This window comes from Girardinichthys multiradiatus, chromosome 2 (genome assembly GCF_021462225.1).
Source record: "Girardinichthys multiradiatus isolate DD_20200921_A chromosome 2, DD_fGirMul_XY1, whole genome shotgun sequence".
Lineage (NCBI taxonomy): Eukaryota > Metazoa > Chordata > Actinopteri > Cyprinodontiformes > Goodeidae > Girardinichthys > Girardinichthys multiradiatus.
Genome location: NC_061795.1, coordinates 22,293,931 through 22,312,658, shown reverse-complemented (window position 1 = coordinate 22,312,658; position 18,728 = coordinate 22,293,931). Strand labels below are relative to the sequence as shown.

Sequence of the window (18,728 nt, the reverse complement as noted above, 5' to 3'; positions counted from 1 at the left end):
TTTTTACTTATTGTTGTTTACATTCTTAAATAGGTCTGTCCTCACATCTCAGCCCATCTGCTGCTGAATGATGGTTACAGAGCACCAGCTACTTCTTACTGCTTTGTTGTGTACTTCTCTGTGGTAAAGCCAAAACAACTCATGCAATCATAATACAGGACTTTGCAAAATATTCAAACTAAAGTTACTTTTTAACATTGACTCACATTCCAACCATTTTATTTTGATTTTATGTGATAGACCAACACACAGTAGCGCATTATTGTGAAGTGGAAAGCTTTCAAAGTTTTCCATAAAATAAATGCTGTGCATTTGTTTTTAGCTTCTTTTATTTTGATACCACAAAATAAAATCCAGAGCCAAAGTAGTCCTCTGTTAACAGGAGCGAGCCGTATCCCTGGTTTAAAAAAAGAAATCACAACCTAAAATTTCAAAAGGGTTCCATGCATTTGTATTCAACTCTACCAACTTTGCACATCTAAAGACTGACATTTTTGCATCTGTTTTCAAGTCTTCCAGTGACAGATTCTCACTTGGATTCTGGTCTGGACATTGACTTGGACATTCTATCAAATGAGTCTGCTTTGAACTATGCCTATATTTTCTTCCATGCCTCTCCTGTATTTATCTCCATCCATGGTTCTATATATTCTGACCAGCTTCCATGTTCCTGCTGAAGAAAAGCATAGTGCTTTGCATATATGCCCAAACCGTCAATTCTGGTTTCATGTGACCATAGCATCTTCGTAAACGTGTTTGCTGTGCAGCACATATGGCCAATGGCAATCTGCAGGGACTTCCAATGGTTGCTCTGTCAACAGATTTTCCTTCCTGAGCTGTGGATCTCTGCAGTCCCTCTAGAGCTAACATAAGGCTCTTGACTGCTTCTCTGATTAATGCTCTGCTTGCCCAGCCTGTCCGTACAGGTGGACAGCCATGTCTTGGTAGGGTTGCAGTGAGGCCAGTCTCTTTCTGTTTCCAGATGATAAACAGAGCCCTGTGAGATGTTGTTTTATAGCCAAACCCTACTTTAACCCTGACCTGTATGCTGTGTTCCTTGGTCTTCTTAGCGTCGTTTGTTCACTAATGTTTTCAAGCAAACCTCTAAGGTCTTCACAGAACAGCTATGATAATAGTAAGATTAAATGACATACATGTTGACTCTATTTACTAATTAGGGGAATTTTGAAAACATATGTTTACACTGGATTTTTTGGAGGGATATGAGAGTAAAAGGGGGCTGAATAACAATGCTTGCCACAATTTTCACAAGATTTTGTAAAATACATTTTAAAACCATGTATCCTTTTTATTCCACTTCAAACACATGCACTACTTTGTGTTGATCTATTGCATAAAATCCCAATGAAATACTTTGACGTCTGTGGTTGTAACATGACACAATGTGAAAAAGCTGAAGGGGTGAAAATACTATTGCAAGGTACTGCATGCTTGCCTGGTTACTCTGCCTTTCTGCCATTTCTACCTGAGACAGTCATAGATACTTTATACCAGTACCTTGAGAGTTTCTATGGAACTTTCCATTTAAACTGGAAAACCTGATGTTGACTTTTAAGGAGAGGAAAGAGAGCTGCTTGGCATTGCCGACTTCCAGCGCCACATAAGCACGCAGGCTGTTTCAGCATATCCTACTCACCCCCAAGTTTTTCTCTCCTGAATTTCCCCACTGAGGGACAATAAATGATATTTATATTCTTCTATTTTAAACAGGACCAGAGCCACACGATTACCTTGCATACAGGTGGTATGAAACCACAGTATATTACAGTACATTATGACTAGATTTTAAAAAGTAAACACAAGTGGACCAGCTCTGGATTTCAAGTTTATACGGAGTTTAAACAGCCAAAGGTAAAGGGATTTCAGTATCGAGCTCCCTGCTGGTGTCTCTGTGCATGTCTTAAAATTAATGTCCAAACTGTACCTTGGCGCATTCCCTGGTACACATTCCTCCTTTCCAAGGCTGACGTCTGTTTAAGCACATGGCAAGCAGCAGTTTGGCAAGCTGCATTGACATAGACTTATATTACCCCGGCACTGGAGGAAAATATCGACATCTCCGTGTTAATTTAGAGGCCTACACTTGTACGAAAGGAAGTTTTTCTTACCTAAAAATAAAAGAGCTTCAAACCACAACATTCAAATAGTTTCTCTGCCTAAGGTCAATCAGACAGCGGCAGAAGGCTCTGCTGATAGAACTCATAAAGAATACCAAACTGAAAACACAGAGATCCTGTTTATGGTCGGGCAATGGTACAACTTTTGAGGGGAACATCTAGAGTCAATAAACATAGCTGACTTCAGCTTTTGTTCCTCCACGCAGTGGGAAAGAGACTTCCAGTGAAGTTAGCTGAGGTTGACCCCTGCAGGTATTAGGCCTAAAAATACATACTGGGGAGATGGTCATCAAGACCCTCCCAGGAGGAATATGCTGAGATTATCAGTGAGCTACGCAATCTGTGTACAAACTGTTATATATTACAACATGCACAGCAGGGATGATGGATACTGTATTTGTTTTCCAAAGATCTGACTAAAGATTAGCACACTCAACTAAATAACATAATGGTTGAGATTTTTCCGCTGTTTCTGACCTCGGGGCCTTAAATAGTAAGTCAGGATACACAATGGCTGCTGTAGGAGAGACAATATAAGCTCTGCATGACTTTGGCAAAACTCCAGCCTTTTTCCCGAGATTTTTGTAACAATAGCAAGAGGATTGATGGATGGATGGATGGATGGATGAATCCACATTACAAGGATCAGCTACAATGGTTTACATTCATCATTGTATCGTGGATTGTTTCTGACCCAAATGCACATCTCAGCTGGGAAAGGGTTAACAGTCCCACACTAAGCAATGCTCTATTTATTTCCAACACTCACCAAACAGACTAGCAATAAATTAATACATTTCTTTAGGGAAAACTCCACCCCTGCTCTTGGAAATGCTCCATGTGTGTTGAAAACACTGAGAGCATTTATAAAGACAATTTTTGGAAACAAATAGTTTCCATTTGAGGTTCGCTGTTTCAGGCAAGGCTGGACCTGGGTTTAATTAGGCTTCCCTGAAAAATATCCATGCATTTAAACGCTGATAATATGTCTTCCAGCATTATGCTTTTCGGAGGTTGTGTGTCTTTAATTAAAGATATTGAAACAAACTGTCAAAGTGGCAGCATCTGTTGCAGTGGGAAATTCCATCTGTGCCCCCTTGCCTAGTAGGCAGACCAATTCTGTGGAGACTATAGGGAAATTAAACTCAGATTTTCCAACCTGAGATGAAACCTTCAGAAAATGAAGCGCATCACCTCCCCCTGGCTAACCTCTCCCACACAGATGTGCCTCCTGTTGCATGTTTTTGTGTCTACGGGGCACCCTTTGCTTGTTTAATCAGTGAGTCACATTTTTAAAACAATGTGAACATCAAAATGGGTTTCCAAGGGAATATTTCCAATTGGACCTCCATAAAATGCAGAGTCGACAGAGACTTTTGGGATTTCACAAATTTTCCAGTTTCTGTTTCAGTGTATACTGTTCTAAAAGCCCTCGGATAAAGAAAAACTGAATATAAACTCATGTTGGGTTTTATAATAACTGGAGGTTGTGGGAAGACAGCAGGTCTGTTTGAGCTTGTCAGCACTTACGTAGAACAGCTATGAAGCTGTCCTTATCAAAGAGCACCCACAGTCCAAAGCCCATGATCAACGCTCCGAAGATCTGTGAAAGAGAAAGTGGAAATATTCAGGCACCAAATGTTATGAAAGCAAAACAGAATCAATGCTGGTACCCTTTAAAACATGAGACACTTGTTTTTGCTTTGTTACTTTCACATCTGGAAGTTATCATATCTTAACCCTCTTCTCTGTCTGCTTGTGTCTTTTTGTCATAGCTACACTGAAGAAAGTGCCTTTGACAGATTTTCTCATTATTACACAGAGTGTTGGGTAACAAATTCAGCATTGTTACTTTATGATTATTTCAAATTTAACTGTTACTAAGGTTTTAAAGCTCTGACTGCGAGTGTATTGAAGTAAGCCTTTATTTAGAAGTTGTGGGGTACTGTCGTGGGGACCAAACTCTTCAATATGAGGCTTTGTTGATTCTTCAGCTTCCTGCTTGTATTACTGCCCCCTCTGCAGCCCCACAAAAGTAATTAGTGTCCTGCTTAGGAGCTGTTCTATTAAAAATACTGCTGAGCACCCAGCTGCCATCATTAGCCCACCACTTCCTGGCTTCCCCTGGCCTCACCGTGCATAATTTGTCCACATGGACAAACACTTGACACAAACACACGCTTCCTATTAGACCCCAGTTGACTTCAAAAGGTCTGTGTCAGGTTTATAGATGCAGACTCATTGGAAAGGTCTGGGCATCCTCGCAGAGTCAGTTTTAGAAGCCAGTCACTGGACTTTAATGTTGGGGTGAGTGGAAGAGAAGAGGAAGCAAAACTGGAACCATCTGCTGTTATTCAGACCTGACTGGTCTGTAAAGTCTCTTTCTCCAGGCAACATTTCCTTATGTATCTCCTCTAATCTCCAGCAGAATTTGAATAAAGATAATTATTCAAATAAAAAGCTGAAAGGCAGCAAACAGCTCTAAAAGCAACGTGGTTTTCCAGGTTAGCTGAGATGCACCGATCAGGCTTTTACTGTCCAGTACCGAGGTTCTTTCTAAAGGCAAGAAAACACTAACCAGAGGTATTAAAGGTATCAGGTATTCAGATCAAAATACCAGTGGAAACATTTTTCTATTGGTGATTAAGAGGAGTGTAAATAACTTTTGACATGCCATTTTTAGTGAAATGGGAAGAAAAACAAATAAAACCCTTATTTCAAAAATACATACTCATTTTGCATTGTTTCATTATCTCCTGAGAGATGTCTGTCTCGTTTCCTTTTAGAAATAAACATTTTTATTTTACCCGCATGAGCCGGTCATAGCTTCAGGTCCCTGAATGCATCACTATAGGTTAGGAAAGGTAGCTCCTAGTCTTATGTGAGTCTCAGATCTGGGAATAATGTCACACATTAGTTCACTATGTTTTAGTTGCAATTTGGAAAACCAACGGGATTTGGTAAATGTTCTGCTCACTATTAGCAGGACAAGTTGATAAAACCATGCTCTCCACTGAACAAAGGAACATGCACAAATAGAGTTTGTACCTTATTACTTGTGCCACAAGTTTAATAAGGTACAACCTGTCACAAGTACAAATAAACAGTTGTTTACCAAAACTTTCAGAGTATTATCTGCGCAGAGGTTGTACTGATTCTATTTGTATTCTATTTGATTTTTCCAACTTGAAGCTTTAAAATTCGGACTTGTGTGTGCAGAGCGAAACAGAGCGAAGCCGTATTTCTCTTTATCTAAAGTAAACAAAGCTGCTAAAAGAGAAGGAAATCAAGCTACAGCTAATTAAATCATCCCAACTAAATGTTGGTAAGGAAATTGTCTTACTTACAAAAAAGAGGAGGTTGAAGAGGAACAAAAAGTACTTAGTGACTGTGATGCAACCTTTGCCCATGGCTGTGGTTCAGTTGAGTTGCCTTGCAGTAGGATGTGAGCCTGAGTTAAAAAGAGACAGAAACAAAAAAAACATCCGTTCAGTTTTATTTCTGGAGGAGAGCTGCAGAACCAGGTCAGAGCAAAATCTGCACAGTTGAATTTCTCATTAAAAGCAGCTATAATCTTCAAATCTAAAACACTGCCAGAGGTCACAGGGTTCGAGTTATGCCTGCGTCTGGAAAACCCAACCTTTTCCAGATTCAAACTTGACCTTTTTGGACATTTGAGCAAATATTCACCTTGAACTGATTAAATAGTAGTCATATTAATAGGTTTCACAAATCATGAAACAACATATGTGGTGCACTGCCATTTTGGGGCTTTTTTTGGCATCTGGACCATCTAGACCAGCTCTATTTTAAAATCTGAGTCTTGAATTTGACAAATGATTGAAGTTATGTAAAGTCTAAAAAGTAACAAAACTGAACTTTTTTACATTTTGGAATATGTGAATTCAGTCAAAAACCAGAATGTTAATGAATTAAGGTGAGACGTGGCCAAATCTGGAAAATAAAACATTTTTCCAGACTAAATTTCATTTTTTCCATACTTATCCAGACCTAAAAAATGGTCAAAAAATTTCCATACTTTTTAAGACTTTTCAAGACTCAGTAACAACCCAGATTTCATTTACAACAGCTTCTGAAAGTGCTCCTCCTCTCATTTACACTTTTACCAGCAGTCCGCTGTTCTATTACCTCAGAAGGTAAAAATAATCCTGTTCAGAATCATAACTGCACATTGGCCAAAGAAGGGAAGCAATGCTTCTCTGAAGTATTAAAAGGAAGACAGTAAAGTGAGAAGCCTGACATAACATTGGGGTAGGAGTATTTCTGTGTTTATGTGAGCAGCGAAACCGAGTAACTTCACCAGTGTTTACAAGCAACAACAGCCTTAGCTGCAAACTTTGTTTTAGGGGCTGTTTTAGGCTTAGTCACATTCAATGAGTTTATCTGGTGTCACAAGAAAACATAAACACAAACCACCATGTTGATGTAAATCTGATCCTGCATCTTAAACTGTTTAAGTTCCACTTTTGTTGTGTTCCTTTTTAAAGTGACTTAATTCAGGGACTTATCTGAAAGGGGCGAGAGAACATGTAAGCCACACAGTAAGGCATCAAGATTCAGTCTGAAATTCACAAGGAAAATATAAGATGTTATCCTACACTGGAAGGAGCAAAAATACACCCATCCATTGTGGTTATTTGAGGAGTCTCAAAATATCCAAAGAAGAAAACTCCCCGTGTATCAGATTACACGCTGCTTCCATCTCCCCCTTCAGTTCTACTCAAAATCTCTAGGTTTAGATTCTGTGCATATAGATCGTATGATTCATTCCACTGAAAGAAACAAGTACATGAGCAAAAAAAAGCATCAACACCAACAGACATCTAAGATACTTCTTTAAAAAGATTCAATACAAGCCTCCTGTAGTATGAAAATAGATAGAAGCCATTTTGATCTACTTTTAAGCTTTCTAAACAAACGCACCAAACATGCATAAAACTAGTCACATCTTACTGCTAGATTACATTTTCCTGTTCAGGTGTGCACAGCCATTTTGAAACTTTGTATCCATCCTCATTACAGCAGGAAACCACATTCCCTTGCAGAAATATTCACATCTCTTGAACCTTTTTTTTTTTATCATGTTGTTGGTTTACACAGAGTAACGCTAAATGTGAAGTGAAAGGGGAAATGATTCATGGGTTTCTAAATCTGATGTGTGGCTCTGATTCCCCTTAATAAAACCCAATGTGTAAAACTGCCTTTAGAATAGATAATTAGAAACATAGACTACACGTATGACATTTAATCTCTGCATAAATCTAGATGTTCTGTGAAGGCCTTAGAGGTTTGTTAGAGAACATCAGCAAACAAACAGCATCATGAAGACCAAGAACAGGGGCAGACAATTCAGAGATAAAAGTTGTGGAGATGTTTAAAAGCAAGGTTAGGTCATAAAACAATATCCTGAGCTTTGAACAAGGTTGAGGAAGGTGCTCTGGTCAGATGAGACCAAAATTACAAATTTTCTTCTATATGAAAAAACACCACGTGTAGCAGGACATGCATCAATCTGAACAAACAATGTCCAGAAGCACGCATGGTGGTGGCAACATCATGCTGTGGGAATGTTTTTTCTTCACCAGGAATAGGGAAGTTGGTCAGAACTGATGGGAAGATGGATGTAGCTAAATGCAATGTGATCAAGGAAGAAGATCTTTAGGAAGCTTTCTTACAGATTTCACACTGGGACAGAGGATTACAAATGCATGCCACACTTTAAAAAAATACACAAATCATTATACTTACAATTTACAATCATGCACTTATGTTTTGTAAAATCCCATTAAAATAAATTTCAGATTGTGGCCTTAATTTGACAAACTAAATAAGGGGCAAGAATACTTTGGCAAGGCAGTGTAAACCTTGATTTATGCATGAAGAATTGTAATTAAAAAGAAAGAGTAGCTGTTTGAAAAACTGACCTTTGGTCTAACTTCAGCTCTGTTTTATTTTACTGTATATCATCCCCCCTTTTCTGTTCCCTCATTTCCTGTGTGTCTGTGTTTCTTTACACAAATGTGATCAAAGGTCAGCACTGCAGTCATGATTTCTACTTCTTTGCACGTTTATTTCTCTTATAATAGCACTTTGAATAATTTTGAATTAGCATCCAGCTCTCTGTTTAATCTACTCTGCCATGTACAAGAGCACCAGTTGACTAAATAAATAAATACAATTTAAATACACTAAATACAAACACAGCCAGGTGTTCCAGCAAATGTTTCTGACCTATGATGTCTGATCGGCCTTATGGGCTGGGGAACACATATTCTGTAACCCAGCTGCATTATTACTAATATCGCTCATAAAATACTAAGACAACTTCCTGTTTACAAATCTGAACACAGTGCAACCCTCAAACCACTTAGCAGACACGCCTGCAAAGTAGATAATCCTCAAAGGAGATTTCTGTCTAGATGTTGAGTAGCAATGTGGATTAAAAAGGCTTAGTTATGATATTGTCTGCTGTCTAAGCTCTGTTCATATCAAAACAGTTTCAAGCCATACTTGAGCTCTACTTGTTGCATATTCCTCTTTCAGAAGATGCATAATTACCAACATGTTTGCAACATGTCCAACACAGACTAAGAATGACATGGCAAGTTAGGCGTAAAGAGGTTACACTCTTGCAATTTCTTCAGCAAACAAAGCATCAAAGTTTCCATCTTTATTCGAAGATCCTCACTAACAGTTCAGTTAGGAGAAGAAACCAAACAGTAACTCACATTGAGAAAAAAAAACCTGCATTGCAAGATATTCTGAGGGGAAGAAACTGTTTCTTATTAAAGTTGTTTCCATGATCTGGTGCCAGGGCACACAAGAGCATGCCAGGATAAAGACAAAACAGCTTAAGCTTTGACTTACTCATTTGCTGACTGTAACTTTTGCAGCCGTTTTGCAGTTGCCAATTATATTATATAGATAACTAGTAGGGGTGTAACGAGATCCCGCAAAAATAGAATCTCGCAGAGAACCGTCTAATTGCCTTTCAGCGCTTTACCCTGTCTTTACGTCTAAGCTATTGTTATGAATGATTTATCCTGCTGTGTTGACAAGTAGACTTTTTGCCAGGATGGGCAACAAAGCTTGGTTAGAAAAGCTTTGAAGAACCTTCTCCCACTGTTAAATTGTTTATCTGATGAAAAAAGAAATAGCAACTGAGTGACAAGATTTGAATGATTTTAGGCTCAGTGAGAATCCCTCAACTGGCTAATCTTTAGCTGTCACCAATGCTAAGGTTAGCATTTCGTTATCTGCATCATATCCACCCTCATAGTTTTGTATCCATGTTTGAGACTCTTATTTTGAAGGGAGAGGGCAAGTAGTTCTTGAGCTAGTCCTATTATATTGATAGAGTTGACACATAGGCTTCTGATCAGGCTGACAACAACGTTTGGTTACAAAAATTAATAAAGAAGCCTCCACCACTCTCAAATCGTTTATGTGGCGTCATTTTGGGAAAACTGATGCAGAGAGACAGACATGATAAAAATGATTTTTAGGCCCTGTGAGAATCCTGTAAGGCCACCTGTTAGCTGCTAGCTATGCTAAAGCTAGCATCTGGTTTGTTGCTTTACCTACACCCTGTTGTATCTACTGCATGTGTGAGACTCTTATTTTGCAGTAAGAAAGGAAGTAGTTTTTAGGTTGCCCCGCTGAGCTTACAGAGATGACAGATATATTTTCTGGTGGGGTTGACAAACAACACTCAATTCGACAGAGGCGAAAAAGCCCTCGCCACTTCAAAATAGTTTGCAAAGCAGTAATTTTGGGTTCTCTTTAGGATGTTAGCACACCAGATACAAATGATTTAAAAGCATTATGAGAATACTGGTTAACAGCTGCTATTAAAGCTGAAATTGTTATCTGCTTCAGAGCTTCTTAGTATTGCTAAGCTAAAGGGCTATTTCACAGTTTTTTAAGGGCCTCGACTTCATTTGAGCACCTGTTGACTCTTTCATCAAACCTGAACTGGATAATTAAACACCGAATAAACTTTAAAACATATTTAGAGATTTCTGGAACCTTTATTTTGTTAATGAACACACAAAAAACACATTTCTAATGCCTTAAAGGCATTTGGACTATCTTAGAATTAGACACAGATAAAAAAATTAACAAAAATAAAAGAAAAACTTAAACCTGGACTGAATTATTCTACACTGATTCCAGATCAGTGTAGAATAATAGTGTTTTTTGTAAGAAAAAATAAAACAAAAAATAAAACAAAACGAGTATTCCTCTTTTGTTCTAAAAATATTTTTGTTAAAGCCTCGTCTCATAAATTGAAACCAGAGCTCCAGCTATTGACATGAAATGATGTCCTTTAAATTGACTGACAGGATCAGCCTGAAGCTTTAAAGACATCTTATATCAGACTTCTTCAAAGCACACAGTAAAAGTCCTCTGAAGTGAAATTGAAAGCAGAACCAAACTCCAATGCCAACAGAGATATTATAACTTGCACAACTACTGCTGTATAATACTGTTAAAATTAAAAAACTGTGGGGTAAATCTATCTTTAGATGAAATGGGACGGCACTGACTGTGTGTGCAGAACCAAAATTACTTACTATGTTAAAAAAAACTCTGGATGAGTTACCAGAACTTTCCAAAGTCAATGAAACTTACTGACTTAGATTTTTTCCTTCCGCAGCTTAAATGTCCCTTCTGTGTGGTTTAGTTTAGAGTGCTAGAGCCAAAACGTCGTGCCGGCTTTGGGAAATAATAACAGAACAGTAGTTCAGCTGAAACAGGCAGATAACCTGCCCTGAACCATGGTTAACAAAGATGAAGACAGCACCAGTGGCAGATGGCAGCAAATATGTCTGCAATAGAACCAGCATGGATTTACTGCAGTGCAGAGCAGCTAAATACTAAAACGCAAGCAAAGATGCAACCTCCCTCCACGGCCTTCTGCTAATATTAATGCTTGACCCATTTACACATCTGTGTGGTCACCGTGCAGAAGGAGAAAAATGCTGCATATATTATTCCAGTACCACTAAAGCCTTTAATGCTACTCCAGAGTCCTGCTTTAACATCTGCAATAATGTTGTTTAATCTTCTACACAAAAAGGCTGCTGCCTGCTGTTGGATTATTTACATTTCCAGGAATAGGTTTTGTTTTGCATTCTTTATAGGTAATGCTGCAACTTGCAAACAGGAGAATGTGGACTGTGATGATGCATCTCTGAAGGTTTTGGTTTGTCTAACCCTCGGGATGTCTTCTGGCTAGACGTTGTTTCAGTTGAGTAACCGGGTGATAAGGAGGGGACTTTCCCATTAAGCATCTATATGACATCAGCGTGACAAAAACGTGTGAAATCCCCTCCAGGATAAGGTAGCAGGTTGCTTCACTTTCTCTGTGGAAATTAGTTAGTAACATTCGCTACAACCTTTTTTTTTTTGCATAATATTTGGGCTTGTCAATCAGAATATGGCTCATAATGACTGTAAGACCAGTAGGAGGGCTGCTTTCAGTTAGGGCTGTTGTAGAGGGGGCCAGTGGAGATAACAGATAAAAGGAAACAAATTGTAAAACAAAAAGATGAATACCATTCAGGAATTTGGTCTATCGTTAGTTACCAGTTACTACCATGAACTGAACCCACTCAAGACTGTGGAAATGGTGGTGGACTTTTGGAGAACACCACCCCCATACACCCCCCTCACCATCCTCACCAACACTGTATCGGCCGTGGACCACTTCAGGTTCTTAGGAACCACCATCTCTGAGGACCTGAGATAGTCTTCACACATAGACACTGTTCGAAAGAAGGCCCAGCAGAGACTGTACTTCCTGAGGCAACTCAAGAAGTACAACCTTCCACAAGAGGTTGGTCATCTTCTACACTGCCATCATTCAGTCTGTCCTGTCTTCAACCATCTCAGTGTGGTTTGGCTCATCCACAAAACAGGACAGGTCCAGACTGCAACGAATAATCAGGACTGCAGAGAGAATAATCAGAGCTGACCTTCCCTCCATCCAGGTCTTATACAGGTCTAGGGTCAAGAAAAGAGCTGCTAAAATCTCTGCAGACCCCACACACCCTGCACATAAACTGTTAGTTTTACCTTCAGGCCGCCGCTACAGAGCACTGTTTACTAAAACCAGCCACCACAGAGACAGTTTCTTCCCCCAGGCTGTTTCTATGATGAACATTCAATAGAGTACAGAACAACAGCATACAGATGTTGCAAATGCACCTTTTTTATTAGATATGTGTATATTGTACATTGCAAATTGTAAATTTGTATATTCTGTAATGCAAAAACAGAACAAAAGAGCAAAGTGTACCGGAGTCAAATTCCTTGTTTGTATGCACGAACTTGGCAATAAAGCTGATTCTGATTGTTACATAAGGATAGGATCACCCGAATCCTCCATCAAAACACTGCTTTCTAATCTGTGTTTACGAGGAGCCTTGCTTCTCTGACATGTTTCAATTGTTTATTTGACTGCTACAGTGTTATGAATAAAAACGTTCTTCATCTGCAGCCACGTGTTGACACAACTAAAAAAAGTATCGCACGGAAGGCAGCCAAGGCGGAGTTGTTGTGAGGGTAGCCTAAAAGCAGGGTCTGGAAATCCATTCTCTAACAGAACGGAGGTAGAAACATTGACTTATTCATAACTTAAATGGCAAACATCACAGATTGAGCAGCAGCAGCTGGAGTTTGATGCAGAAGAAGGTTGATAAGAACCATCTGCTAATATTATTGTACATTTGTCACATTGGAGTTTTAAGCAGACCTCAATAATAATTAAAAACTTTGCAATTAAACCAGATTACCAATTTTTTTTTTAATTCAATAAAACTTTGTTTTGTTTAATACATAACTAATGTGTTTTTTATTTATCAAATCGACATATATGCTTCATGAATCATTCCAAGCGATAACTTACTGTTTTGTGCGTTTTAATCAATTAAAACGGTCATTTCATTGCTTCTCTCTTCCATTTTGTACCAGTAAAGTAAAAACCAGTTTGTACCTTTGAAATTATCCATGGTGTATTAGCTTATTTATTTTAGTACTTTGATACTATTTTGGAGACAAAGAATCATAAAAAAGCTAAAATTAAAGCCTTGCTTATGTTTTGAATAATGTGGTAGTACATTTACATTAGTACCTAAGATGGGCTGGTCTGAGTATTTCAGAAACTCCTGAACTACTTGGATTTTGACACACAAGCATTTCTCAGAATGATAAAAAAAAGAGAAACATATGCAGTGAGCAGCAGCTGTCAGTAAAAATGCCACATTGACGTTACAGAGTCAAAGGTTCAAAATAACAGAAAATAATGGCAGCTCAAAAAACCACTCATTAAAGTCAAGTTAAGCGGAATACCATTTCTGAATACACGGCACGTCAAACCTGCATGTAGACTCATCATGTGCTACTACTGTCAGCTAAGAACAGGAAACTAAAGCTACAATTCACTCAGGCTCACCAAAACTGAAAACATTGCCTGGTCTGATGCATCTTTATCTGCAACATTCATATGGTAGGGTGAGAATTTGGTGTTAACAACATCAAAGCATGGATCTATCCTACCTTATATAAATGGTTTAAACTGGTGGAGGTGGAGTAATGGTGTGGGGGATATTTCCATGAGGCCTCTTATTCCAGATGGTCAGCAGCAGCAACAATGCTCATGTCCATCCCTTAATAACCATAATATACCCATCATCTGATGCTTCTAGCAGGATAATGCGCCATGTCACAAAGTTTATGTGATCTCAGAACGGTGTCTTGAACATGGCAATAAGTTAACCCATACTCCAGTGGCATCCGCAGTTACCAGATGTTAGTCCAATCAAGCTCGTCTGGAATGTGGTGGAACGGGAGATTTAAATCACAGATGTACAGCTGACAAGTCTGCAGCAACTGAGTGATGCTATCATGTAAATATGAATCAAAAATTTTCAGTAATGTTCCAGACATCTTGCTGAATCTGTAGCATGAAGAATGAAGGCAGTGCAGTTCTAAAGGCTAGCAAGAGTGATTGTGTGTCTACATTTTCAGGAAAATAAATCCTGCACAAAATCCTTGCTACACAAAAAAATGTTTGTGTTTATTTTCCTTTTAAATGGGGAAGAACTACAAACAGGCCGCTAACCAGTAACAGGGAATCCCAAGGTTTTAAAAAGCTTTGGTTTCCAAAACAGCAACATTATTTCCTTATCCCATTCCTAGGGTTTAAAATCATTTCAACAGGATGGAGAGAATATGTCAGAGAAACCAGTTTTATTTGGTTGTATGGAGCTAAGAGTAAAAGCTCCCATATAGTCGGGCGTATTTGACTCCACGGACGTCTGCTTTGAGTCCACCTTGAGTACTTGCTGACATCCGTGCTAATTACAGGTCCTTCTCAAAATATTAGCATATTGTGATGAAGTTCATTATTTTCCATAATGCCATGATGAAAATTTAACATTTATATATTTTAGATTCATTGAACACTAACTGAAATATTTTAGGTCTTTTATTGTCTTAATATGGATGATTTTGGCATACAGCTCCTGAAAACCCAAAATTCCTATCTCACAAAATTAGCATATTTCATCCGACCAATAAGAAAAAAGTGTTTTTAATACAAAAAACGTCAACCTTCAAATAATCATGTACAGTTATGCACTCAATACTTGGTCGGGAATCCTTTGGCAGAAATGACTGCTTCAATGCGGCGTGGCATGGAGGCAATCAGCCTGTGGCACTGCTGAGGTCTAATGGAGGCCCAGGATGCTTCGTTAGCGGCCTTTAGCTCATCCAGAGTGTTGGGTCTTGAGTCTCTCAACGTTCTCTTCACAATATCCCACAGATTCTCTATGGGGTTCAGGTCAGGAGAGTTGGCAGGCCAATTGAGCACAGTGATACCATGGTCAGTAAACCATTTACCAGTGGTTTTGGCACTGTGAGCAGGTGCCAGGTTGTGCTGAAAAATGAAATCTTCATCTCCATAAAGCTTTTCAGCAGATGGAAGCATGAAGTGCTCCAAAATCTCCTGATAGCTAGCTGCATTGACCCTGCCCTTGATAAAACACAGTGGACCAACACCAGCAGCTGACACGGCACCCCAGACCATCACTGACTGTGGGTACTTGACACTGGACTTCTGGCATTTTGGCATTTCCTTCTCCCCAGTCTTTCTCCAGACTCTGGCACCTTGATTTCCGAATGACATGCAGAATTTGCTTTCATCCGAAAAAAGTACTTTGGACCACTGAGCAACAGTCCAGTGCTGCTTCTCTGTAGCCCAGGTCAGGCGCTTCTGCCGCTGTTTCTGGTTCAAAAGTGGCTTGACCTGGGGAATGCGGCACCTATAGCCCATTTCCTGCACACGCCTGTGCACGATGGCTCTGGATGTTTCTACTCCAGACTCAGTCCACTGCTTCCGCAGGCCCCCCAAGGTCTGGAATCGGCCCTTCTCCACAATCTTCCTCAGGGTCCGGTCACCTCTTCTCGTTGTGCAGCGTTTTCTGCCACACTTTTTCCTTCCCACAAACTTCCCACTGAGGTGCCTTGATACAGCACTCTGGGAACAGCCTATTCGTTCAGAAATTTATTTCTGTGTCTTACCCTCTTGCTTGAGGGTGTCAATAGTGGCCTTCTGGACAGCAGTCAAGTCTTACCCATGATTGGGGTTTTGAGTGATGAACCAGGCTGGGAGTTTTAAAGGCCTCAGGAATCTTTTGCAGGTGTTTAGAGTTAACTTGTTGATTCAGATGATTAGGTTCATAGCTCGTTTAGAGACCCTTTTAATGATATGCTAATTTTGTGAGATAGGAATTTTGGGTTTTCATGAGCTGTATGCCAAAATCATCCGTATTAAGACAATAAAAGACCTGAAATATTTCAGTTAGTGTGCAATGAATCTAAAATACATGAATGTTAAATTTTCATCATGACATTATGGAAAATAATGAACTTTATCACAATATGCTAATATTTTGAGAAGGACCTGTATATGTTTCGTGCAATCTTTACGGCCGAGTACTCTGTGTCACACAATACTAGGCTGGGCAAAAAAAGTCTTCAAATCAAACTGTTTTATATATACGACACAGTGCTTAGAGCAACCAGTTGAGAGGATGCAAAGTATCAAAGTCACTCTGCGGCGCACTGACAGGCGTATTCCCCTTCTGGTTTAATGGCCTTATGTACCACCGTTTTTTCTTTAGTTTTTCCAAATCTACGAAGCAAATTAGCTCCTCCTCCTCCTCCTCCGATGACGCCCTGGCAGAATGTATGGGAATTTTAGGAATATGTCACGAGAAATGTAGGAAATTGGCACGCTCAACTATGAAATCTCAAACTTTCGCGCACAATGCGAGCAGAGTCTGTGCTGCTCACAGTACACCCGACTAACTCAGCCCTGCCCCTCCTCAACTTGTTGTCGTGCACTGCCATTTAGCTGGCTGAAAAAAAAAACACTTATTCTGTGCTTACAAGGAATACAAACTTGGTTGTTTCTAAAATATCCGACACTGCGAAAAAAAGAACAACTACTAAGGTAATGCTGTCTTTAAACTGTTAAGCTAGCCACCAGCAAGTTGGCTACTATTATTCTATACAGAGCTACAAAGTAAAAACATATTATACTGTACAATAACAAATTAAATTTAGAATATAAGGTCTATATTTATGCTTAAATCTACGTATAACAATGGTAATGTATCAGATAAACTTACTACAGCTATAATAATTATATTCAATATTTCCCTTACTGTTATCCGGGGGGGTTATTAAATTTGTTTTCTAAATAAGACTGGAAATCAGGGAGCGGAGAGGAGAAAAGAAATCAACCGTGGTGTTTTAATCCTAGGGGAAACATCCATCCGTTTTTCCCTCATTAGTGAGGAAGACCCCAAGATACTTGAACTCCTCCACTTGAGGCAGGACTTCTACCCTGACCCGGAGAAGGCACTCTACCTGATATTATATTGTTATGGCAACAGTGGGAAAAAATATAGCTGTCAGTTGTAAATGGGTGATATTAAAAATTTTATTTTAATATTTTGTTGAAATGACTATAAAACATTGTCCATCAGTCATTATCTACCACTTCTTCCATTGTGGGTCGTGGGGAAGCGGGTGCCTATATCCAGCAGTCTACGGACAGGAGGAAGGGTAAACCCTGGACAGGTCCCAGTCCATCACAGGGATAAAACGTTATTTTAAAAAAAATAATGTATACATACTGGCCCCCTAGTAACAAATAAAGGGTTCATTAACACTGCTGGTGTGGTCCAGGGATCATTAAAAGTGAGAAAAATTCACACCTTCAGTTCGCCTGGTTTGCTTTAACACAGAGAGATTTTAGACCAGACCAAACAAAGCCATGCAGTCAGATTGTCTTGAGGCAGTATTGCACCAATCGAGAAGAAAAAATCATGAAGAAGAAAGTCTGTCTCTGCAGGTATTCTGTTGCTACTTTAATTTTTAAATGTAGTTGTGCGCTTGCACCTCTTCACCACTCCAAGTAGCCCCACGAGATGTTTTTAAATTCTTTCGTCTTCGGATTAGCGCTCTTACTTTGTTTTTCTTCTACTCAAATGTACTGCTCTTACGATACATCCTCTGTACCTGTTTTTGGTACACCTCTACGGCATGCATTCACACTGCAAGTGAGCCGTTCAAGGGTCCGGATAAACCGTGCCAGAGCACGCGTCTCTGGACAGTTTCAGGGTCAGAGACGGGTTCACACTGATGTGATCCACTCCAGAAACCAGACTCTGGCACAGTTCAAATCATTCTACAGGTTAGGTGTGTGTTTTCATGGGTTCAGAAGATAGATGCATCTATTTGTGACCAAACTGAAAAAAAAAAAAAAAAAATTCCTTCTGTGAACCAGGGCAGGGTACCTACAGTCCCCAAATTTTAGAATTACGCCCCTGCCACAACATTCAGCAAAATGTGAGCTGAAAGTGCCACACAGACATCTGAGAACTGGTTACCTAATGATAGTTCACATTTTCAATATTCAAGCAATAAAACTCAACCGAATATTCCTGATAATCTCAGCCATAACGTTAAAGATGCCGTTAAATGTTAAATACCAAACTATGTGTAGCATACTTAGTAACGCCAGCTGCGATGTCATGTGTTATAGATTTCTTATAAACGTGTAATGAGAGGCAGATTTTTGCGGTCCGTTGAACTGCAGACAGGCTGCTTCTCTACCGTTTCAGGTTTGGTCAGTTCTGAAAAAACGGAATCGTTTCGAACCGTCACACTGTTCAAAGATTTGTTTGAATGTTGCGAGGGTGAAATTTATACGTTTTATTTATTTCATTTCTAGGTCAAATTTAGTGAATCTGTTATTCGAACAAAACTGTGTCCGGGTATCTTCGACTTATTTACAAAGTAATGTCTCATATTCAAAGACGGAGTTTTCTAGCTTCACTTTAACTTAAACATGAACAGAACTTACTTTAAGTTGGTCTGCAGACGTCCTCAGTCGCTCGACGCGCTTTTTAACTAAAAGACCTAAAGACTCCGCGAGACAGAAAACTGGATGTTGTCTCTGCCTCTGCACGAGGTGTGTGTGTGTGTGTGTGT

The 18,728-nt window shown here is 39.3% G+C and overlaps 1 protein-coding gene across 1 annotated transcript in view; it reads right to left on the bottom strand.

Moving 5' to 3' along the window:
- Positions 1-18,728, bottom strand: part of LOC124860050 (CD82 antigen-like) — a 35,127-nt gene extending 16,399 nt beyond the window's left edge. Inside the window, exons 1-3 of the mRNA XM_047353024.1 lie at positions 18,601-18,728; positions 5,486-5,589; positions 3,669-3,741 (exon numbers count right to left, since the gene is read on the bottom strand). Of these exons, the coding sequence (XP_047208980.1) occupies positions 3,669-3,741; positions 5,486-5,548 (136 nt within the window). The 5' untranslated portion in view covers positions 5,549-5,589; positions 18,601-18,728. The remainder of the gene's footprint in view (positions 1-3,668; positions 3,742-5,485; positions 5,590-18,600) is intronic.